Source organism: Hyphopichia burtonii, assembly GCF_001661395.1.
Source record: "Hyphopichia burtonii NRRL Y-1933 unplaced genomic scaffold HYPBUscaffold_5, whole genome shotgun sequence".
NCBI classification, from domain to species: domain Eukaryota; kingdom Fungi; phylum Ascomycota; class Pichiomycetes; order Serinales; family Debaryomycetaceae; genus Hyphopichia; species Hyphopichia burtonii.
In genome coordinates, this window is record NW_017963732.1 from 133,612 (window position 1) to 156,414 (window position 22,803).

At 35.2% G+C, this 22,803-nt stretch overlaps 16 protein-coding genes across 16 annotated transcripts; 10 read left to right on the forward strand and 6 right to left on the reverse strand.

Annotated features, from left to right (window-relative positions):
- Positions 1-52: 52 nt before the first annotated feature.
- On the reverse strand, positions 53-943 carry HYPBUDRAFT_12037 (uncharacterized protein). The gene has a single exon (XM_020219238.1). It carries the CDS (start codon positions 761-763, stop codon positions 197-199), a length of 567 nt encoding a protein of 188 aa, XP_020075395.1. The 5' UTR covers positions 764-943; the 3' UTR covers positions 53-196.
- Positions 944-1,092: 149 nt separating this feature from the next.
- HYPBUDRAFT_140512 (glutamate--tRNA ligase) lies at positions 1,093-2,677 on the forward strand (the record flags this gene model as incomplete). The annotated part of the gene is made up of 1 exon (XM_020219754.1): positions 1,093-2,677. Exon 1 carries the CDS (start codon positions 1,112-1,114, stop codon positions 2,675-2,677), a length of 1,566 nt encoding a protein of 521 aa, XP_020075396.1. The 5' UTR covers positions 1,093-1,111.
- Positions 2,678-2,688: 11 nt separating this feature from the next.
- Positions 2,689-6,234, reverse strand: SMC5 (DNA repair ATPase). The gene has a single exon (XM_020221434.1). It carries the CDS (start codon positions 6,050-6,052, stop codon positions 2,744-2,746), a length of 3,309 nt encoding a protein of 1,102 aa, XP_020075397.1. The 5' UTR covers positions 6,053-6,234; the 3' UTR covers positions 2,689-2,743.
- A 192-nt stretch (positions 6,235-6,426) lies between these two features.
- On the forward strand, positions 6,427-7,029 carry MLC1 (Mlc1p). The gene is made up of 2 exons (XM_020221435.1): positions 6,427-6,475; positions 6,590-7,029. The coding sequence occupies exons 1-2, from the start codon at positions 6,473-6,475 to the stop codon at positions 7,016-7,018; spliced, it is 432 nt and encodes a 143-aa protein (XP_020075398.1). The 5' UTR covers positions 6,427-6,472; the 3' UTR covers positions 7,019-7,029.
- A 454-nt stretch (positions 7,030-7,483) lies between these two features.
- On the forward strand, positions 7,484-8,118 carry HYPBUDRAFT_162278 (uncharacterized protein; the record flags this gene model as incomplete). Its single annotated transcript, XM_020222559.1, has 1 exon — positions 7,484-8,118. Exon 1 carries the CDS (start codon positions 7,555-7,557, stop codon positions 8,116-8,118), a length of 564 nt encoding a protein of 187 aa, XP_020075399.1. The 5' UTR covers positions 7,484-7,554.
- On the reverse strand, positions 8,099-9,388 carry HYPBUDRAFT_153234 (ribosome dissociation factor). Its single transcript, XM_020221436.1, has one exon. It carries the CDS (start codon positions 9,369-9,371, stop codon positions 8,184-8,186), a length of 1,188 nt encoding a protein of 395 aa, XP_020075400.1. The 5' UTR covers positions 9,372-9,388; the 3' UTR covers positions 8,099-8,183.
- Positions 9,389-9,497: 109 nt separating this feature from the next.
- Positions 9,498-10,670, reverse strand: ARC1 (Arc1p; the record flags this gene model as incomplete). The annotated part of the gene is made up of 2 exons (XM_020222764.1): positions 9,498-10,417; positions 10,518-10,670. 2 exons carry the CDS (start codon positions 10,668-10,670, stop codon positions 9,551-9,553), a joined length of 1,020 nt encoding a protein of 339 aa, XP_020075401.1. The 3' UTR covers positions 9,498-9,550.
- A 329-nt stretch (positions 10,671-10,999) lies between these two features.
- Positions 11,000-12,143, reverse strand: HYPBUDRAFT_153235 (uncharacterized protein). The gene has a single exon (XM_020221437.1). The coding sequence runs from the start codon at positions 12,101-12,103 to the stop codon at positions 11,024-11,026; it is 1,080 nt and encodes a 359-aa protein (XP_020075402.1). The 5' UTR covers positions 12,104-12,143; the 3' UTR covers positions 11,000-11,023.
- Positions 12,144-12,292: 149 nt separating this feature from the next.
- HYPBUDRAFT_153236 (uncharacterized protein) lies at positions 12,293-13,368 on the forward strand. The gene has a single exon (XM_020221438.1). The coding sequence runs from the start codon at positions 12,355-12,357 to the stop codon at positions 13,222-13,224; it is 870 nt and encodes a 289-aa protein (XP_020075403.1). The 5' UTR covers positions 12,293-12,354; the 3' UTR covers positions 13,225-13,368.
- Positions 13,369-13,424: 56 nt separating this feature from the next.
- Positions 13,425-15,215, forward strand: ZCF11 (Zcf11p). The gene has a single exon (XM_020221439.1). The coding sequence runs from the start codon at positions 13,500-13,502 to the stop codon at positions 15,171-15,173; it is 1,674 nt and encodes a 557-aa protein (XP_020075404.1). The 5' UTR covers positions 13,425-13,499; the 3' UTR covers positions 15,174-15,215.
- Positions 15,216-15,311: 96 nt separating this feature from the next.
- HGT18 (Hgt18p) lies at positions 15,312-16,844 on the forward strand (the record flags this gene model as incomplete). The annotated part of the gene is made up of 1 exon (XM_020219755.1): positions 15,312-16,844. Exon 1 carries the CDS (start codon positions 15,387-15,389, stop codon positions 16,842-16,844), a length of 1,458 nt encoding a protein of 485 aa, XP_020075405.1. The 5' UTR covers positions 15,312-15,386.
- A 339-nt stretch (positions 16,845-17,183) lies between these two features.
- On the forward strand, positions 17,184-17,925 carry RPL28 (60S ribosomal protein uL15; the record flags this gene model as incomplete). Its single annotated transcript, XM_020219342.1, has 2 exons — positions 17,184-17,232; positions 17,512-17,925. The coding sequence occupies 2 exons, from the start codon at positions 17,184-17,186 to the stop codon at positions 17,910-17,912; spliced, it is 450 nt and encodes a 149-aa protein (XP_020075406.1). The 3' UTR covers positions 17,913-17,925.
- A 335-nt stretch (positions 17,926-18,260) lies between these two features.
- HYPBUDRAFT_111002 (5'-deoxynucleotidase) lies at positions 18,261-18,962 on the forward strand (the record flags this gene model as incomplete). The annotated part of the gene is made up of 1 exon (XM_020218801.1): positions 18,261-18,962. The coding sequence occupies one exon, from the start codon at positions 18,261-18,263 to the stop codon at positions 18,960-18,962; it is 702 nt and encodes a 233-aa protein (XP_020075407.1).
- A 135-nt stretch (positions 18,963-19,097) lies between these two features.
- ERV1 (flavin-linked sulfhydryl oxidase) lies at positions 19,098-19,680 on the forward strand (the record flags this gene model as incomplete). Its single annotated transcript, XM_020218792.1, has 2 exons — positions 19,098-19,192; positions 19,245-19,680. The coding sequence occupies 2 exons, from the start codon at positions 19,098-19,100 to the stop codon at positions 19,678-19,680; spliced, it is 531 nt and encodes a 176-aa protein (XP_020075408.1).
- Positions 19,681-19,691: 11 nt separating this feature from the next.
- On the reverse strand, positions 19,692-20,208 carry HYPBUDRAFT_140547 (uncharacterized protein; the record flags this gene model as incomplete). The annotated part of the gene is made up of 1 exon (XM_020219756.1): positions 19,692-20,208. One exon carries the CDS (start codon positions 20,206-20,208, stop codon positions 19,720-19,722), a length of 489 nt encoding a protein of 162 aa, XP_020075409.1. The 3' UTR covers positions 19,692-19,719.
- A 1,052-nt stretch (positions 20,209-21,260) lies between these two features.
- RIB1 (GTP cyclohydrolase II) lies at positions 21,261-22,501 on the forward strand. Its single transcript, XM_020221440.1, has one exon. The coding sequence runs from the start codon at positions 21,425-21,427 to the stop codon at positions 22,457-22,459; it is 1,035 nt and encodes a 344-aa protein (XP_020075410.1). The 5' UTR covers positions 21,261-21,424; the 3' UTR covers positions 22,460-22,501.
- The last annotated feature ends 302 nt before the right edge of the window (positions 22,502-22,803 follow it).

Sequence of the window (22,803 nt, forward strand, 5' to 3'; positions counted from 1 at the left end):
AGATAACAAGAAGTAAAGATATTTAATGCACAATCGAAATCGAACACATACACTGAAACAAGATACTATAAAAATATTCAAAACTGGGAGAGTTATTAAGTAAACATATAATGGGGAAAAATCAAAAAAGACGAAGAAAATGAAAGGAAAAAATGAATGAAGAAATAAAACGAATTGAAACACCAAAGTAAAACCACTACCTCATCCAATAGCCTCTATCAAAAGAGCTCAACCGGTTTTGATTCATCTGCTGAGCTTTAGAATTAGCATACATTTGATCGATGCTAATCTGATTCTGACCATTGCTAGCAAATCTTCTTCTTAAAGGATTCGAATTCGTGTTGGTGTTGGCATACACACTAGAATGCTTGGGTGACTTTTCTTGACTGTTCAAGTAAAGCATTCTGGCTTTGGGAGTCTGTAAAAGATCATTCAATTGCTGACTGATAAGTGGCGTCGAATTATGGAAAAATTCTTTATTTGGGGTTGGTTGCTGGTTATATTGTATTCCTCCATTGCTCTTATATCCATACATACTGTTCTGGGTCATAATTGGTGAAACCACCTGTTTAGGACTCATCACATGCATGGTTTCTGGTGTTGCAACCGTACTTGAAACCGTCGATGAGTTGACAGAAATGCTGTGAGTATCCGATGGAATAGCTGGTAAAAATTCAAGATCAGACTGAATATCAAACGACTTGTGAAGATAGAATGTTCTCAGAGCACTCTTCAACAGTTGGGTTCTTCGTGTGTCTTCCATATTAGCTGTATTCGAGTATTGATGCTGTACGAGTAGAACGAGTTGAACGAATAAATTCAGTGGAACTTATATTTTGTCAATGGTTTTCCGAAAAAACAATTTTTTTGACCTCAATAAAACCTTAGACGGGGTTCTTATATATCAGAAACACTAAAGCCTTTCAAAATCAGTAGTTTTTCAACCTTTTACTTATAAGATCAAAAAGAAGAAGACTTGAAAATTTACAAAACAATTTTTTTTTTTGGTCTTCTTCGCACCAAAAGAAATTGGCCCGTCTCGTTCCAGAGGAAAAATCTTTGGGCCAATTGACAATAAAGAATAAGATCTTACTTGTTTTAAAGAGTCACTATGCTAAAACCCGGACAGTCTGGTGGATCCTGGATTCGGTTCTATTCCACCAAGAAATTCAGCTTGAAGGGTAAACTCAAGACTTCGCCCAAAAATAAGTCTATTCAGCCAACTACCCCGGCAAGAACAAGATTTGCACCTTCACCAACCGGCCATTTACATTTGGGATCATTAAGAACTGCTTTGTATAATTATCTTTTGGCTAAAAGTACCGGTGGACAGTTTTTGTTGAGATTGGAAGATACTGATCAAAAACGATTGGTTGCCGATGCAGAACAGAATATTTATGATAGTTTGAAATGGTGTGGATTGAAAATCGATGAAGGTCCAAATGAAGGTGGACCATATGCACCTTATAGACAATCAGAAAGAATGAATATATATAAGAAGTATGTTGACCAGCTTGTGGAAAGCGGCAAAGCTTATTATTGTAATTGTTCAAAAGAAAGATTATTGGATTTAAGAGAATCGGCAACAAAATTAAAACCTCCAACTACTGTAACTTATGATAGAAAATGTTTTCATGATAACCATCACAGCGATCATAATGCAGAGCAAATCGTCAGATTCAAGTCTCCAGACACTTATAGTTCTTTCACTGATTTGATGCACGGGGAAAAGAATTTGCAACCTCAATATAATCTTCAAGATAGAAGGTACGATGACTTTGTTATTATGAAATCCGATGGTCTACCAACTTATCATTTTGCTAATGTAATCGATGATCATCTTATGGGTATCACCCATGTGATAAGAGGGGAAGAGTGGTTAAGCTCAACTCCTAAGCATATTGCTTTATATGAAGCTTTTGGTTGGAAACCTCCCTCTTACGTTCATATCCCATTATTGACTTCTTTGGAGGATAAAAAACTTTCAAAAAGACAAGGTGATATTGGTATTTTAAGTATGAAAGAAAAAGGTATATTACCGGAAGCAGTAACCAATTTCTGTGCATTATTTGGTTGGTCTCCTACAAGAATTGTTCCTGGTGTAAGTTCAAGCGAAGTGATGACGCTTCACGATTTAATAGATAAGTTTAGTTTGGATACATTAACAAAAGGAAATGCAAAAGTGAAAGACGATAAATTGTTATTTTTCAATAAACATCACTTAAGAAATAGAATCAATGAGCCTGATTCTTTGGATGAGTTGGTGGACTCATACTTTCCTCGCTTTAATGAATTTACAAATGGCAAATATAATAAGGAATATTTGAAAAAACTTCTAATTAGCTTGAGTCAAAGTCTCTCAACAATACATGATATCGAAAACATCCATTCCTATATATTCAAAGATGTTGAACATTCGAAAATTGATGAATCTCAAATCCCTAGTCAAGCAAAAGAAGTCTTGACCATTTTAAAAGATCTCGACCATTCTGATTTCAATTCGTGCATTGATGAAATAACAAAAGCATTACCTGATACTAAGAAAAAGGATATATTTCATTCTATTAGATTTGCACTTTCTGGTGGTATATCTGGTGTCACGATACCTTTGTTAATTGAATTGATCGGTGAAGTCGAGTATAAGAAAAGATTACAAAATGCATTGAACATTCTTTGATTCTCTCAATCCTCCTGTAAATAGTTGATGTATTTAGTGTACATATATATACATATAGAATTACAATCATGAAGCCACGTTAGTTAATAATTTACACCTCTTCATATCCAAATAATCGGACTCATTCGATCTCCGATCAATTGGATCCACATACGTCCCAGTATAGATGCAATGAATTGCCATTTTTGGATGATAGTAAAGACCAGTTAAAAGCTTTGGTGTAACCAAAAAATATTGGGAATTCGATGTTTGACAAGCAGTATTCACTAAATATCGATGTGCCATCTTTTCATTTTTTGGATCCATACCTTGATTTATTTCATCTACTACCCTAAATGGCGCATCAGTTAATCCTTGAAGTGACATGATGAAAAAAATGGTGGATACGGCTCTTTCACCACCAGATTGTGACTGATGGTCTAGAATTTTTAGTTCGGTATTCTCTCTAAATTTAACTAAAATCTGTAATCTCCAATTTTTGAATCGTTCTTCTTTTACCAATTCAACTTGACCATCACTTGCAACAGTAGTAAATCTTTTTTGGAATGCTTTTGAGATTTTGCTTACTGATTTACTCAATTTCGATTCCCAGGTGCTTTGTATACTAGCAATTTGTTTATCGAGATCATCCTTACGTTTCCTCAATCTTGGTAATTCCTTTTCTGCTCTATCGATATCATCTTTCTTTCTCCTCAAAAGTTCAATTGAAGAATGGTCGGCTGCAGACATCACTGATCTTTCATCTTCAAGAAGCATGATTTTTTGGCGAATATGATATTCACTCAATCTATCATTTCTAAGGTATTCTTCTGTTAAGCTTGTTAACTCTCTACGCTCCTCCGGTGTATAGTTAGCACTTTGTTCTTTAACAGTGTTATAGAAATCCTTGTTCTTGTAATCTTTGTATTTAGCAGTGGCAGTATCATACTCTGCTTGTAGTTCTTCTTTTCGAGATTCGAATGTTTGAAGCAAAGCTTTGGTGTTTTCTAGCTGATTCATGATTTGAAAAATCTGAAACTCGTGCTGCTTCAATAAGATACTATTCCTTGCTAATTCTGTGGATATTTCAGAATTCTCCTTAATATATTCGGCCTTAGCTTTGAATTTATCAAGTAATTTTCTTTCTGCTTGCATAATTTTATCAGTTTGGTCTTTTTTAGAACTTTGGGTCAATTTCTTTATGTTTTGTTCTTTGGATTGTAATAATTGTTCTAACCTTTGCTTAGCTTTTACATTTCTCTTTATCTTTTCATATTCAAGGTTCACGGTATTAAGATCACTCTTGAACTTATCATAGTCATCTCTTTTATTCTTAAACTGACTTTGAAGTTCTTGATAATGTTCTTTTTCCTGTGACATCTGTTCCTTCATTTCTGTTATTTCAGAAGAAATTTCTTCCCTTATATGGGAACTTAAACCCGAAACTCCCAAAAATTGAGCCTTCATGACGTTTTCAGATTGGTAAACATATTGACGTGACCCATATTTAGATCTGCTTACGGAAAAGATCGTGTCACCAGCAATGAATCTCATAAATGGAATACGGCCATTATTATCGGGGGTTGTCAACTTTTTGATCGTCAAAGGATCAAAAGCTTTTAATGAAACCGGAATTTGGTTCAAGTTATTTAAAACATTTAAACAATTTAGTACAGTAGGAGGGCCTTTCAATAAATCTGATACATAATAATCAAAACCCCAATCTTTCAAACGATCTTTTGGAACTGGAGGAGGCTTAGGATTATCGGATGTAGTTCTCAATGGAATTCTGAAAGCTCCAACTACTCGCCTGACGGTAGTGAAGGAAGCCTCATCCGGGCAGAAAACAGAAAGCATGGAGTTTCTATCTATACATCTTTCGACATATTTCGCATAATTAGGGTCCACGACATCACAAGATACAATGGGACATTCTTCATACAAATTCTTGAGGCTTGCATCTTGTCTTAAATGCATTATGGCTTTATAGGTAGCTTCCAATTGTTCAGGACGAAACCCTATTGGGCGACTTCTTAAAAGATCAATTTTATCATTTGAATTTAAACGGTTTTGTTTTTCTTTAATAGATCGATCGATTCTAGATAGAATCGACATTTGTCTATCACGATTAGTTTTGATTTCCTCAACGTCAGTTTGTATATCGGTCAACTGAGCATGCTTTTCTTCTCTTGCAGAATTGAGTTCTTGGAGTTCATGTTCATCAACCAGAGGTATATCGTTTAAATTTTTGAGGATTTTATCTTTTTCTTCGTTTTCCTTTTCTAAACTACTCAATATATTATCGTTCCTCTTTTTATAATTTTCGATCTTCATTTTTAAGGTATCAATAGCCTCCTTGACATCCTTGATATCCTGATCTTTTGACTCATATTTCTCAATGAGATCACCATTTTCGTTGAGGAACGTTGATTTAGTTTGTTCTAGTTGAGTATGTTCCGATTCAAGAGAGTGTAGTTTTTCTTCTAATGGACGGGTATTACTTTGGAATTGCTCTAACTTTCTTTTGGCCTCTTCTCTCTGTTCTTTTAATCTTTTCCGTTCGGATTTGAAGTCTTGTATTTGGCCGTAAGGAATTAGCAATGAATGTATATGGATTTCATAGGTCTTTTTTTCGTAATCTTCATATTTTTTCACTTCTTCTTCAAGTTTCCCACTTTCTTCATTCAACTTAGATAGACGATCATCGATGATTTGAATATCTGAAGTCAATTTTAATCGTTCTGAATCAAGGAGAATCAATGATTCATGTTCTTTTAATAACCCCCCATCACCCAAAGTTCTTTCGGTTTCCAACAATAGTCTTTCCGGCGATAAAGTGGCAAACTCTGCAACTCGTTCCTGGGGTAGAAAATGGCATAAGTTATCGAGCTGGATGTTAAATGATTGTACCAATTTCTTAACTGATTTTTCCTCGCTTGAAGATCCATCGATATACCAAGTGGATGACTTTTCTGTAAAATCTCGTTGGATAATGATATTCGGTAAATCATCTTTATTCTTCAATTCTATCATAATAGAGCTTTCGCTACACCCAGTTTTAATCATCGACTTCATGGTCTTTCTTTTGATGAGATCGATTTTCCCGCCCAATCCTAAACAAATTGCCGCTACCAACGTACTTTTACCAGTACCGTTGGGCCCTATGATCATATTCAAAGTGGGCGACAACTTGAATTCGGCAAATGCATACGTAGTGAAATTTTCGACCTTGACATTTATCATATACCCAGGTTTGAAATCTTCTGCATTGTATCCCGGTGTCTGGCTTAGTTTGCTAGTCTTCTTCAACTCCGAGATGTCAATCTTCCTTCTCTTGGATTTGCTCGGTTCTTCTCTCACGTAGGATCCAAAATCACCCACTACGTCTAACGACATGACCAGCTTAGTGAAACCCTTTGAATCAAGTTACCCTGGGATGAATCCAATTTCTTATAAATGTATGGAACTTTTTAACGCGAAATGGCGCGCGCTTATTCTTTCAGTCTTCTTCAGGCTGGATCAACACTATGTTCGCCAGACTCAGTCTCCGGTACTTCTATTCACCTGGTATCTTGCTGGGAGATGCCTTGGAAAGTAAATGAAGATGTATCAAAGGAGTTTCCCTAGCTGTGGGCAGTTTTCCTATCAATAATGGCTAAAACTTGGGGTGTGCGGGTAACGCATTTTTGTTTACGTCTAGAATTTGTGAGAAAACGTAAACATTAATCTAATACGCTCCAAAATAGGTTAAACACTCTGTTAATTGATCTCTTCTTTCCAGTATTAGGTTCTATAGCTAGGAAGCATAAACTGATCATGGTATGTATTACGTGCAATTGGATGTTGCTGATGGGGACACGTTGGTGGTGGGGTGGTTATGGCGTGTTACTCTGAGAGTCGAGAGTGATCCGGTTACTAACGAAGATTCAATAGTCCCAACAAAATAAAACTTATAGAGACGCTTTTGCTCTTTTCGATAAAAAGGGTACCGGAAAGATTCCAGTTGAACACTTGGGTGACTTGTTAAGAGCAGTTGGCCAAAACCCAACTTTAGCTGAAATTTCCGATTTACAAAGTGGAATTGGTGCAAATGAATTTGATTTCGAAACTTATCAAAAAATCATTGACAGACCTGGTGGATTCAAACCTTTGGGTCACCCAGAAGAATACATAAAAGGTTTCCAAGTTTTCGATAAAGAAAACACCGGTTACATTGGTGTTGGTGAATTGAGATACATTTTGACTTCTATTGGTGAAAAATTAACCGATTCTGAAGTCGATGAATTATTGAAAGGTGTCAATGTCACTTCCGATGGTAATGTGGACTACGTTGAATTTGTTAAATCCATTTTGGATCAATAATTGTGTTGTTTAAATGTATACTTTGTTTATTTTGTTTTTTGATCTTTCTTTCTTTTTCTTTGTATTTCTGATCACTTACTGATAGAAGTTCTTTATATACAAACAATATTTGGCAGATTTGTGTTTTGAAAGCTTGGTTTTCATTGGCAATTCCCAGATACTTTTGACTCTAATTTCCTTGATACCTCTATATATTAATGTATATATTGCTCTAATCGTGACTTTAGGATGTGCTGTAGCTTGGCTGTATTTGTGAACAGAAAAGCCATCTTCCCCCGATATCGTTGATAATGTTTAATATCTACTTCCCCATACAATTCTAACCTTTATGCTCTATGCTTTATCCATAGCGAACCCTTTATTAATATTTGGTGTACGGATCCAACTCTCTGGAAAAATTTATTTAACGTTCAAGCTAGATTTAACGACTTGACCAAGGCGAACTTGATCCAGCAAAGAAGATGTCTCTCAAGCAAGATGACCATGATAGCTCTATAGAGGTCGGTTCTGTATTCAGCTCGACTGAACCAGAAGCTATGGATATACGTGCCAATGAAAGATTTCATCTCCTTCCCAGAGAAAGACTTGGAGTTATTGGTACTTTGGGAGGTATAGTCGGTGCCATGTCAGGATTTTACGAAGGTATAAAGCTTTCTTCCTTACGTTATTTGGTGGAAAATGGCCACCGTCTTCCACGTACCGTTGGTGGCTGGTATTTTTATCATAAAAAGAAAAATTATGTCATGATTTTAAATGGTTGTAGACAAGGTTTGAAGACTGGTTCTAAATATGCTGCTGGAGTTACTGCATTTTTTGGTATGGAATACTTGTTTGATGTGTATTTAAGAAATAATACCATTGATTTCTTGAATACCACTTTAACTGGGGTAATTATGGCTGGTTTGTATGGTAGATTACATCAATTAAGTCGGGTACAAAGCATCAATTACATAAAGAAAGGTGGTTTCCTTGGATTGAGTATTGGAATCACTCAAGATTTAATGATTTGGACTAGAGGTGGTTACATTTGGTACTTGCATAAACTTGGTATTAAGAATCCAAGATTTCAAAAACAATCGGAATCTCCGTTCAAAGCATAATTTATTTATTAACTTGTAAATAGTGTATATTAATAATTTCAATGTCTAGATACTACGTTTGTTGTTTATTCTTCTTCTTCTTCTTCTTCTTCTTCCTCTTCATCTAAGTCTGCCACTGGGTATTTCAAGATGGATGCAACCCCGGTTAGTTGATCTAGCTGTTCCCCTGATTCATGAAGACTAGAGAATATTAAAACTTCACCTCCCTGGCTTTTGACTTCATCACTTAACTTAATGTAATGTTTCCTTACTGAAATATCATCACTTCTGAATAAGGTGTCGGTAAGTAATAAATATTTGACTGCTCCAATCTCTACTGCTTTTGCCACTTCTGAAGGACCATACCATGCTTTATCATCATCATCATTTAAAGATTTTTGAAATTCATCAAAAATATTGACTTCCCTAGCATATTTGGTATCATTCAATCGTTTCTGAACTGATGGGTCCTTTAAAACTTCTTCTAAACCTTGTAAATATCCTGTTGAAGAATGAACAACCAAAAATTTGGACTTATTCTTCATGATTAATTTGTTGTCGTCTTTTACCGCATGCTCCATGATATTTTTCTGTAATAAACTTGCAGTGAAACCAGGGGATGCTAGTATGACTACTTTTAGTTTTGTTAAGTCAAAATTTCTTAACATGGTCGATTGTACCATATCGAGAAATTTCGTAATAGCTTTATCATGGTTTCCACCTCCACCTTCTCCTCGACTTTTACGAGGAATCGACTTCTCTATCTTGTTTCTTAAAACAGTCATATTATCAGTCAACAAGCATAAATGGGCTACCCCTTCTTCCATCACTATAGCTCCAACCTCTGCTCTGGTTTCTACAGACGATGCTGCCAAAATTATACCATAGCTTATGTCATCCCATTCTGGTTTAGTGATTCTCAAAGATTTTTGCAATTGAACTTCTGCAGTGTGGAAACTTTGATTAGGGACGTATTGGTTTTGTTCAGTAGTTTTACCTTTAATTCTCATTGATTCATCCGATGGAGCATACTCAATATCAGAAACAGCCAATTTCAATCTTAGTAGTTTTCTTTCAGTTTTACCTTTATCTTTACCGTCAGTTGCACCACTACCCGTGGTCTTCTTAACATTTCTATAAGTCGATAACTCTACCTCATCTCCTTTTTGAATTAAATTATACAATTGCCACAAATCTTCTTTGTCTTGAGGCACTATGGAAATACTTCCACTTTTATCCTTCTCTAGTTCAATTGTCTTATCGAGAAGCTTCATGGTTGTTGTGATTAAAGAAGATAACGGAACAGTCTTGGAATCTCGAAACTGCTCAAAATTTTTTTATTTTTTTTTTTGGTATTTTAATTGCGATGTTCCATAAAAAGCTAAAGTACTTACAAATTTGCTATATTGAAATGAGATCTATTTATATGAACATAAAAAATGAATGGGAGCGATTATTTAACTTCAGCTTTGACTATAGTAGAGTTTTTACATAATTCACCTTTTTCATTAACCAATCTAGCTGGTGATTTGCCTTCTTCGGTATAGGTGACTTCGAAAGCTTCAGAAGTAGAGAAATGTTCTTGAACAGTTTCCCAAACTTTCTTTTTTGGATTTAATTGTTTTTCTGGAGTACCATTGAAACCTTCAAAGAAGAGTTTATCACCGGCTTTAGAACCAGCTGGTGGGTTAACGAATTCGACAGTTTCAGAATTTGAAGCACATAAAACCATAGCACATGATTTGACACCTCTCATGGTGACTGGTTTTAAGTTTGCAATACAAACAACGTATCTTTCTTGCATTTCTTCAATTGGGATGTATTTAACTAAACCAGAACAAACGGTTCTTGGACCTTCTTCATCACCCATATCAATAGTGGACATGTAAAGAGAATCGGCATTTGGATGTTTGACAGCTTTTTGAATAAAACCAACTCTGAAATCAACCAAAGAAGGATTTGGAGGAACAGCAGTAGCTTGTTGTTTAGCTTGAGATTCAGCTTTAGCTTTAGCCTTGGCAGCCTTTTTAGCTTTAGCAGCTTCGGCTTTAGCAGCCTTTTCTTCTTCGCTTGGTTCACCTTTTTGAGCAGGAGCAGCATCTGCTTTTTTGTCAGCCTTCTTATCGGCCTTTTTATCACCACCTTGAGCAGCTGCACCAGCGGCAGCTGGTTTTTTCTTTTCTTTGACTTCTTTATCGACTTTAGCATTAACATCAACCTTTAATTGATCAGCTTCTGGTACTTCAACAAGAGTATTTTGAATCAAATCAGCCCATCTCAAGATATGTCTGAATTTGGCAACTTCTTCTGGAGATGACCACTTAGAAGCAATAGGTATTGGAGAAAGCAATTAAATCAGCTTTTGATGGAACGTTACCAACAATAAAAGTCTTGCTTCTCAAGTTGTCATTCAAACTAACTAAATTTTCAGCTTCATCAAATCTGGAAGATAAAGTTTCATACTGAGATGACAATGCTTTTTCTTCGTTGGATAATTCAGGAAAAGAAGCTTCTTTGGCTTCTGGTATATCACTGAGTGATAATTTCTTAAAGTTGGTGATAAAGTCGGCCATGTTTAATATTAATCCTATCGTAGAGTTCGACTTGAGCTAACACTTCTTAAGTAATTCAAGGAATTAAAAGAAAAAAATAGCGAAAAAAAAAAAAAGCACCATTTTGATTTCCGGGTATTGTCACGTGATCCTCTTAAGTGACTAATAGCTGCAAATTTTAAAGCTTTTCAGTTAAAAATTCCTACAAGGCCAACACAGGGAGATGTTTAAATCACTTCTTTTATCTACGTTTATAAGTGGCATTCTTGTTGAAATAATACTACTTTATGTGGATTCTTGCTTATTTTTGGCGAAAAAAGAATAATAATTAGATAATTGTCTACAAGCGGTGACAGTAAGTTATGTTATTTAAACTATTTTTCTTGAGGATAGATTAAACCATTTTCTAATCTAGCCTTATCCATAATGCCCATTACAAGCAAGGTTTCAGACCATGGTAAAACGCTGCTTTCAATTTTCCCTTCATTAATTTCTTTTGCAATCGAATTGGCTTCGTAGATAAATCCATTGTAATCATTCTTTTCTTCAAAAACAATTGGACTTTTAGATTTATCGGTGAAAGTGATTTTGAAATTTTTGGGACGGGCAGGATTATCGCTCCACATTTCCAAGACCGCTTCAGTACCTTCGAGTCTTACAAACGAATCTGGTCCATTGGTATGATTTGAACTAGTCAAGATTCCTTGTTTGCCATTTTCATACTTAATTAAGATAGTTGAATCATGGTCGACCTTATCAGTTGGGTCAAGTGAAAGGAAAGATTTTGTATCAAAAGGAGTTGAGTTTTCACCCAATTTATCATCAAGTAAGATTCTACCGTAAGTAACAGAGTAAATTCCTATATCCAAAGTAGCACCGGCACCCAACTTTATATCACGGCCCCTCAGGGAGGTTGGAAGTTTTTCCACTTCGAAATTCATTGAGAAATCGGCGAATAATTTGTATACTTCACCCAAAGTTTTCTTTTCAAATATATGTTCTCTGATTAATTTAACAGAAGGGAAGAAACGAGTCCATACTCCTTCCATCAAGAATTTGTTCTTCGATTTGGCCAATTCAATCAACTCTCTGGCATCTTTCGCGTTAAGGGTAATTGGTTTTTCAACCAATACGTGTTTACCGTTTTCTAAAGATTGGGTAACTTGTTCTTTATGGAAAGTATGAGGAGTACCAACGTATACAATATCGATTTTACCATTTTTATAGAAATCGTCGTACTCTTCAGTTATAGCCTCAACCCCATTGTTATTGCTAGTTTTAATACCATTGCTTTTTATGAAGTCTTCACCTTTGGATGCGGAGGAACTACCAACTGATATTATTGTATGCTTGATTGAGCCTTCTGGATCGACGTTATTGACCAATAGATCATGCACAAACTGTCCTGAGATGTTACCAGCACCTAAGATACCCCAATTGAGAGTAATTGTCATTTTGAGTTTCTGTAATTAAACGTATTAAAAGGGAGAGAAACATAGTCTTTTCTTTTAAATACCGTTCATTTTTTTTTTTTTTTTTTTTTTTTTTTTTTGCCGTGTTGCACACTAAAAGAAGGACGTTACATTTTCGATAACACCTATCCATTGCCCCAGGGTTACATTTTGATTTTGACATACGGGGACGGGTATATAAATAGACAGGTAAGCCATATATTCATATTGGAAGAGTAAACTCGATGGTAAAGATGACTGTGACACACCACGATAGGATTGAAAAAGATGGATTCACTATAGTGAGAGGAATCCTTACCCCGGATCAAATATCATACTACAAAAGGGCCTCGCAGGAAGTGGTTGATTACGCCAGAGAAGGGAAATGGCCGCATGTTAGAACCAGAGGGAAACAATTCCCACCTTGGCCTAAGAACTTTAGTCCTGATATTTGGGGGATCAGTGGTTTGCTTAACCCTGACTTAAAAGAATTACTGAAGCCATTTCAAGAGTGCTATTGTTTAAAGCCATTATTGGACGTTGCAAGTGATATTCTACAAACCACTAATGAAGAATTGTCGATGGAACTATTCAATATGCTAATCAATCCGTTGACTGATTTTGATTTAGAATGGCATCGAGACTATATACGCCCCGAAGCCCCAGAAGAAGAAGAAAAAACCGAGTTATTGAAAGACCCATACGCTGGAACCCAATTTAATTTGGCTCTTACTGAAGACAAGTGTCTAATTGTTGTGCCTGGATCTCATAAAAGAGTTAGAACACCAGAAGAACGCACCAAAACATCTAACGATAATCGCAAAGAGTTTATTTCAAATCAATTATTAGTCGAATTACATCCTGGAGATGTAGTTTTCTACAATAGTAATATTTTACATCGTGCAACCTACTCCGCTGCTGACCTAAGATTAACCTTACACGGATCGTATGGGCATTCTTTACATGGTAAAACTAGAGCAAAGGGTGTTTTACAACATGGGGTAGCCGAATGGTTACCGAGATTTCAGCCAACCCAACCACAATTGGTCCAAATGCGCAGCCACTTGGAGGCCACTTGCAAAGAGTTTGAAGGAGTCAACTTGGGCTACTCGCTTGACGGATGATCAATTAAATCAATATAAATCAATATAAATCAATTAAATCAGTAAAAACCCATATATCGTAAATCCGAACCTGTATCTAACTGTATAAAACGAATTATACGGACTCGGAGTGGAGTGACGCACAACCGCACACCGAGGACATAAAATCCGTACCTTTTGCTCTTTGTCTCGTTCAACTTCAACAAAAGCCTAGTATTGTCTTCAAATCAGACTGGATAGGTTGAAGCAGGTTAGATATTTAGATTAGACTAAAGCACGGAAGTGATCCAAGTGTCATGTCGGAGCAAACTCCAACCAACAATCCCGTGGGGAAACGAAAGAAAACGAATAGAGCATGTAATCATTGTCATAAGGCCCATATGCCTTGTACCAATAGTAGGCCTTGTTTAAGATGTATTCAACGAGGCCTTCAAGATACTTGTGAAGATGCCCCCAGAAAGAGAAAGAAGTATTTGGCGGATGTTCCAACTCAAGATTTAGCACCAAGAAATAGCAATGGAGGTAGTGGGGCTGGAATGGGAATATCACCTCCAAATAGCTATCAATCAACCCCATTTCAACATAGTGCTACTGCTCCAATAAATAACTATGAATTCAATAACCCGGCAACGAATTTAACCAGAACCGCTACACAATCATTGATTAAAGAAGAACCAAATCTGTCATTTTATTCCAGTAATGATAAGTTATTTAACTTGAATGAATTTGGTACAAATGATCAACGAACTAAAGAATTTAACTTTCCGAATCAACAACAGCCTCAGCCCACTTATCGTAAAAGAACCAATTTTCTAAGTTCTGCTGCAGATCTTGAATATTCTACATTATCTAATATTCTTCAAGATAATTTTATGCATATAAATCATCCTTCTTCAACTTCTGCTGAAGGTACTCCTAATTCCATCAATTTATCCCCTGCATTATCGCCTCACAATTTTGCCAACCAGGGCCTTACAGCAACTACTCCATCAACGAGTAATATAAGAGGAATTGGGTCACCTCAATCACAATCACAATCACAAAATCATCCTCAAAATCAATCATTACAACAACGTCATTTCCATAATTCAAAAAACTTGTCTCCTTATGTATCAGGACCATCGCAAAGTCCTTCACCTCAACATAATGGACGTAAAAGTAATGATTATTATAATTCTAGTTTCCCTAAATGTGATGAATCAATAAATCAATACTTCTTAGGACTGACTGGATCAGATAACTTGACTGTCTTCCCTGATATTATAATGGCAATTGAATCGATGAAAGAAAGTGATCCTTCAGTATATCATGAACGTAATTCAAAACTGGTACTATCATTTGCCATTGGGATAGTGCCCGATGATAACTACGGAGAATTAGATTTACATTTTAAAGAACCAGAAGAAATATATGCTAAAGTTACCAAACCTTTTTCATATACTCCAGGATATCATTCATTGATTGCTTATTTACGGAAAAGATTCCCAAAAGAAATGTTGGTCAAAATGGCCGAATCCATGGCTGCTTATAGACCGAGTTTCATTGCATGTACTAATTCATTAAAGGAAGGAGATTTAATTTTCATGGAACAGTGTTTTCAAAGGACTTTATTAACCTATGATAATTTTATAAAAGTTAGTGGGACCCCAACAATTGTTTGGAGACGTACGGGAGAAATTGCTTACGTTGGTAATGAATTCAGTATACTTACCGGATGGACCAAAGAAGAATTGATCACGAAAAAGAAAACATTTATTGTAGAACTATTAGATGATAAATCAGTTGTTGAATACTTTCAATTATTTCTGAGAATTGCATTTGGTGATTTCTTAGGGGCCACCATGACTGAGTGTTCTTTGCTAACACCAAAGGAAGGAGTTAAAATACGGACTGGGTGTATGTGGACTTTGAAAAGAGATGTTTTCGGTATTCCAATGATGATTATTGGTAATTTCTTGCCGATTGTTTAGACGGGGTTTTCATATTTTGCATCTTTTAATTGTAACGACGTTTATGTAACGGTCTTATCTGTAGGATTTTTTTTTTTTTTTTTTTTTCTTTCGATTGATTAAAGCGTTGGTGGCCTTTGCCTTTTCACAAAACTTCAGGCACAACAAAAACTTAGCAATCAAAAAACCACTTACTGGAGGATTGCAAGACTTACTAGAACATTAGCAGTAAAGATGAGCTCGTTAACACCTCAATTGGTTGGGTCAATTGCTATAATATGTCTTGGATCACTTCAATTTGGATATCATATGGCAGAACTTAATTCTCCGGAAGCAGTTTATTCATGTAAAAAATCAGTTCCAGGGAATGTTCCTTATGATAAGTCGTTGTTTGGTAGTCATGGATTTACTCGGTGTATTCCATTAGAACCACAACAGGTTGGGTTGGTTACGTCTATTTTTTGTATTGGAGGATTAATCGGATCCTTTTATGTTGGCAGTATTGCTGATAAGATTGGTAGAAGAAAGACTGCTTTTTTACATTCATTACTTTATTTCATTGGTTCGAGTTTAAATGGATTGAGTATTAATTATTATTCGTTATTAGTTGGTAGATTTATTGCTGGGTTAGGTGCTGGTGCAGCATTGGTTATAACTGCAGTTTTTATCAACGAAATTGCTCCAAATGAACATAAAGGATTATTAGGATCTATGAATCAAGTATCAATCAACATTGGTATTTTGCTTACTCAAGTATTATCATTGAGCTGGACTAATGATAATCAATGGAGATATTTATTATTGACTGGGTCTTTAATTTCAATTATCAACTTTATATCGGTTTTATTATTTTTAGATGAATCTCCTCTGTGGTTATTTAATAATGGTTATTCAAGTCAAGCATTTAGAGCTTTACATAAGTTACGTGGGGGTGAGTACATTCAAGCAAGAAACGAAGTGAATAGTTGGTCACAAGAAGTTGGTGACGAATCAAATCAGTTATTACATAATGAAAACGAAGAAGAAGAAGAACAAGCCGGTACTACGAGTCCTCCGGCAGTTACTCTTGAAATGTACCTCAAGTCATCGGAGTATTACAATTCAAAACTAGTTGCAACTGGTATATTAGTATTACAACAATTTTGTGGTATAAACTCAATTATTTTTTATGGAGTATCAGTATTGATATCAATTTTCCCCAACCATGCAATTATCATTAACTGTTTGATTTCCCTAGTTAATGCCGTGGTTACTTTTGGCTCTTCGCTATTTGTCGATAGACTAGGTAGAAAACCATTACTATTAACGTCAGTTACCTTTTTGGGTATTTCGACTGCAGTAATGGCCATTGGTATAATTAGTAAAAGCTCAGTCTTATCGGTAGTTGCAACTTTCACCTATATTACATTTTTCGCAATTGGTTTAGGTCCCATCCCATTCTTACTAGTTGGAGAAGTTACTCAACCAAAGGCAAAGGCAAGTGCACAAAGTTGGGGTACTACAATGAATTGGGTTGCAACTTTTATAGTTGGTTATTTATTCCCAATATTGAAAAATTCTTCGATTGGTGGTGGGGTTTACTTTATTTTCACCTTTATGTGTGTAGTTAGCTATATTTTCATCAAAGGGTGTATCCCAGAAACCAAAGGCACTAAGTCCTACGAAGAAGTATGGAATTTAAGGGCTGATTAGAATAAATATACTTTTATCAAGGTCTCTCTGTAGTACAAACAAAAATCAACTAGTTACTTTTTTCCTCATAAGATTGACTCGTCACGTGTGAATACTTAGGGCTCAGCCCTGGTCGTGGAAAGAAAATCAAAAAATGAGCGGCCCTCCTGTACACAGCACCATCAATTTTTTACTCACTCAATTTTATTTTTTTTTTTTTTGTTTTGTTAGCAAAACCATTTTCTCTGCCCTTGAGCAAATACTCTGAGGCTACCAGAGGGAAAAAAGTTTTTTTCATATATTTAATTTTTCATATTAGTTATTTTAGAAGGTTATTAAGATTAATCTATATCATTAACAATGCCAACCAGATTAACCAAAACCAGAAAACACAGAGGTAACGTCTCAGGTATGTAATGAATCTATTGAGTTGACTTTGCCATTAGAACGTTTGAGATGGAGGATGTTTGAGATGGATATTTGAAGATGTGATGAAGAGATGAAAAATGTTTTAAAGATTGTACTAGAATATGATAATAATAAGAATAATAAGAATAATAATTGAATAAGATGAAGATAATGAGACGACAATAGAATAGGATAAATATCACGGTGGAATAGGATAAGAATATCAAACATCACATTGACGTTTTGGCTATTAAAAACTTTTATACTAACAATATTATAGCCGGTAAGGGTAGAATCGGTAAACACAGAAAGAATCCTGGTGGTCGTGGTAGAGCTGGTGGTCAACATCACCACAGAACCAACTTGGATAAATACCATCCAGGTTACTTCGGTAAAGTTGGTATGAGATACTTCCACAAACAAGGTAACCACTTCTGGAGACCAGAATTAAACTTGGAAAAATTATGGACTTTAGTTGATGAAGATAAAAAAGAAGAATACTTAAAATCTGCTTCTAAATCTGCTGCTCCAGTTATTGATACTTTAGCTCACGGTTACGGTAAAGTTTTAGGTAAAGGTAGATTACCACAAGTTCCAGTCATTGTCAAAGCTAGATTTGTTTCCAAATTAGCTGAAGAAAAAATTAGAGCTGCTGGTGGTGTCGTTGAATTAGTTGCCTAAACTTAAAAGGGTCTTGTTTTTTGTTATTTAAATTCCTATTGTATATTTAATGCTCTTTATTGGCAAAAATAAACTCTTACCAACTCAATAAATAATCTAACGTTTAATCTATTTGTAGTATAAGTAAAATCTTTATTAAAAATTATATTAGTGTGGATTTTTTTGGGTGCATGGGTGTTTTCGCCCAGCGATGCCTTTTGTTTACTTTTCGAATGAATAGGATGAGTTTTTACAAAAACCAATTAATTTAAAGGTTTCTTCTTGAAAGTATTTATGATAAGATCAGGATATTCATACCTTATTAGATCATCATTGGGCTGTCCGACCATAAGAAGAATGACTACTTCGATGACCACTTCCGATCCAGTTAAGCAAAACTTGCATTATGATATAACTGAAAATATATGGCAACCAGAAACTGCCATACCAGATAGAATTAAGAAATTACTTACCCCAACGTCTTCACTGACTAATTCTATTCTTGCATTTATTCAAATTGTTAGACTTTTGAAAACTCAAAAAAGAACCGGCTGGGTTGATAGAGGTGTTCCATTAGAGAAAACTGAAAGTATTTCTGATCATATGTATCGTATGTCGATTATATCAATGGCTATTCCTAACGATAAGATTAATATCGATAGATGTGTTAAGATTGCAGTTATTCATGATATCGCTGAAGCCTTAGTTGGCGATATTACTCCATTTGGAGGGGTTTCCAAAACTGAAAAACATCGTAGAGAATTAATCACTATCCATTATTTATCAAGTTTAATTGAACCTTATAACCCAACTTTCGCCAAAGATATCTTGGAATTGTGGTTGGATTATGAAGAAATCAGATGTATCGAAGCTCAGTACGTAAAAGATATTGATAAATTTGAAATGATCCAACAAGCTTGGGATTATGAACAAGACTATGGATTAAAATATGATTTAAACGAATTTTATAAATCCAGATCCGCCATAAAGTCAAAAGAAATCGGTGATCTCTGTGATGAAGTTATTAAACAAAGAACCAAGTTCATTAATGACTTGAAAGATAATCAGTAGTCTAGAAATTTGCATATATTTATTTATATTTCAATATTAACAGCCTAATCAATCGCACAAAAAACTAATATAAAAGAAAATATATACATACAAAAAAATTCAGTCATTAGTAATACAATCAGTAATACTCTCAACATGACCCAGCCAACGAAAGACACCCAAGAGGACCAAGGAAAACCAGAGGTTGGGGCTTCGGGGCGTAAAATCATCTATGATAAAGATGGTAAACCGTATGTATGAAGGGTTGGGTTACAGCGACTCAAATACTAACTTCAAAGACAGATGTCGATCATGCAATTCATTACTAGACTTTAAATTCGCCATGTCCGGTGGGAATCCTATCAAGAAAGAGAAAGTTGAACAACCTCAAGAACCCAAAGAGTGCCCACCTGATGTTGAGCAATTAGGAAGATCCTCATGGACTTTACTTCATTCCATTGCAGCCAGATACCCAGAAACACCTCTGAATAAGCAGCAAGCTGATTTAAAACAATTCATTAAACTTTTTGGGAATTTCTACCCTTGTTGGTTTTGCGCTAAAGATTTTAAGGAATATATTGAATTGAAAGAACCAAATACTACTACTCAAGATAATTTTGGTAAATGGTTATGTGGAGCTCATAATGAAGTCAATAAAAAATTAGGTAAACCTGAATTTGACTGTAATTTATGGAAAGAAAGATGGAAAGATGGTTGGAAAGATGGTAGCTGTGATTAATTGTAAATATTATTACTTGTAAATATATTAATGTATATACTATATGGATTTAATCCATTCAATTAAATCAGATTCTTTGAAAGTATCTAAATTTGGTTGAAATTTATCAGTAGGCATTTGTTTTTGCAATAAGAGTAAAGTAGGTACTTTATTAATAGCATAAGTACTCATTATGTCTCTTCCTCCTTCAGTATCACAAGAAATGTTCACCAAGCCAACCGCAGGGGAATTTGATGGGTACTTTTTAGAATCACTTAAAACGTCAAATAATGGTTTGGTTAACTTATTGCAATTCTTATCTCCAGGATAAGTAAAGTTCAATATTAACGGGTATTTGAATAATAAATGGTTGTGAAGTTCGTTATTTGACTCAATATAAGTTGGAAATAGCCTATTCTCAGTAGTTATATTCTTAACGTCTGGTGGATAAATGATTTTTTGTCCAAAATAATTGAACAAGAAGAAAGTTCTCCTGAAACTTAAGTTGATACCGATTGACTTGGCCGAATTATATCTAATAGACAACATTACTGTTTAATAAAGTAGAATATGTATAATGTCTTTAGATTTCATTTGGGGAATTTCATCAAGTCTGACTACACCCGTACCTCTCCCCTTTCCTTGTACAAGTACATATCCCAACCAGTCCAATATACAAAGGATTGCTGTTAGCAAATGGTTGTATGGGTCGGCTGAAACACATTCAACAACTCTACTGGTATTGTTGGCGATTGTTGGCGATTGTTACTGATTTTTTTGATAACCCACGGCACTTAAAGAATAAACGAAACGGCTGCAACCATCAGTTGAGAAACCAATATTAAGGTTTTGGAGTTGAAAAATCTCATGACAATGCCAGGTTGTGTATGATTTGAAAGATGGGTTTGTGATTTTGAGTCGACTTTCATGATTGGTTCCTTGATCCCAATCATATTATTGAAATAGCTCAAACCGTTAACCTACGAAGACCGAAATCCATTTTTGACATTGCCCCCATGGAGAAATACCACCAATAAGCGAGCAACCTCATTGTAACGTCCATCAATGCGTTAAAATTAAACGGTAAGGGGGTATTAATTTTCGAGAGTTTGCAATTCTTTTGACATACCCCGAATTCGGGTATAAACGTTAATGCTCATTACCTTCTTATGGCCCTGTTCTGGCCGTGGGTTATGACCTGCTCCATTGCTGCTTAACGGTTCTCCTTGCGATGGCTGCTAGCCTCGTTATATAGTTGATAAAACTAACCAGTCGACAAAGTTGGCAGTCAACAAAGCTAACAAAGTCGAGTTTGCATCTAATGCTTGATCTGACCAAATCGGCATTTTGTCGCTGTTCCTAATCGACCCCAGCGTTCTTCGTCGTCACTGGACAGCCCTACTCTCCTTACGCCTCTTTGCCTAGTATAAATCTACGTCAATTTCCCCTTGTATCTTCCAAACGTATCTTGTACTCTTTGTATACGTCGAACAGTTTTTCACCTTCGCACACTGTTCGCTTCGGGTCGAACAAAAAGAAAAAAAAAAAGAAAAAAAAAAAATTCACAGGATTTGTCATACATTATAAAGCCAGTTTATTAATTACTTACTATTATTACCGTCTTTTACTAATAAGAAATTATAAATCTATATATATACAGTTGTCACATATATATATATAGTATTATTGGATTCTGATCTAACTTTGAAGCCTATAGAAGGTATTTATAATTTCCCGGACATAAATAAAGGCTTGACAATCTAGTATGGCTCCACCAATTGAACAACCGATTCCGGTTTCGTCTGGATCTTCCATTAATAGTAATGAGACTCCAGGTGAAGCATACCATATAAACCTGGAAGCATTTCAAAGAATGCCTCTTATATCACCTAACCTAACACCAAGCCAAACCAATGTTTCTCCTCAAATCCCACCAGTTATCAGTCAAGATGAACGTAAAGCCTTACCGATTCATGACGAATTACCAATAGTTAGGTGTATGGCTAGAGCCCGTATTCCAACTACTCAGGGCCCGGAGATTTTCTTGCATATCTATGAAAATAGCATTGATAATAAAGAGCATTTGGCTATTGTCTTTGGCGAGGATATTCGTTCAGAATCTTTATTTGCACAAAGAAAAGGTGAATCTCAACAGGATAGAATGACTAGAGGTGCTTACGTTGGTAAATTATTTCCTGGTCGAGTTGATGCTGATAGGGATACTAGATCTAATCAGATTTTAAAATTTGATTCCAATGGTAAATTAATTAGAGAACCATCAACGACTTTTGCCGGTGAACCTGCTTTAGTTCGTATTCATTCGGAATGCTACACTGGTGAAACGGCTTGGTCTGCTCGTTGTGATTGTGGTGAACAATTTGATGAAGCTGGTAAACAAATGGGGTTGGCTGGTCATGGCTGCATGGTTTATTTAAGACAAGAAGGTAGAGGTATTGGTTTAGGTGAAAAATTAAAAGCTTATAATTTACAAGATTTAGGTGCTGATACCGTTCAAGCCAATTTGATCTTGAAACATCCTGCTGACGGTAGATCTTTTTCTTTGGCCACTGCTATCTTGGTTGATTTAGGTTTGGCAGAAATAAAATTACTTACCAATAATCCAGATAAAATCTTGGCCGTTGAAGGTAAAAATCAAGATGTTAAAGTCACTGAAAGAATCCCAATGATTCCAAAAGCTTGGACCTCAACTGATGGTATCAAATCAAAGGAAATTGAAGGTTACTTGAGCACTAAAATTGAAAGAATGGGTCATTTATTAGAAAAACCAATTCAGATTTAGACTTCGAGTTCTAAACAAAAATAAGAAAAAAAAAAAAAAAACAGAAAAAAAAAATACCCATGATTATGCTACATTATAAAAAACAGTTCAAAAAAGAGGGCTTTCATATCATTGTTCTAATGAATTTACGATCTATATACATTTCACCATTAAGTTAAGTTATTATTTTTAGAATTAAGTTTGCTAAACTTGATTTTCCTATTTCAAATCTCTATAAAGTATTGTTAAGCTTCTCCAAGTTAAGTTAAGTTCCTTTTTTTTTAATTCGATTAAAGTTAAGTTAAGTTTTTATTCTATCTCTTTTTATTATTTTTCAGTTCGTTATTGCTTACAATATACATAGT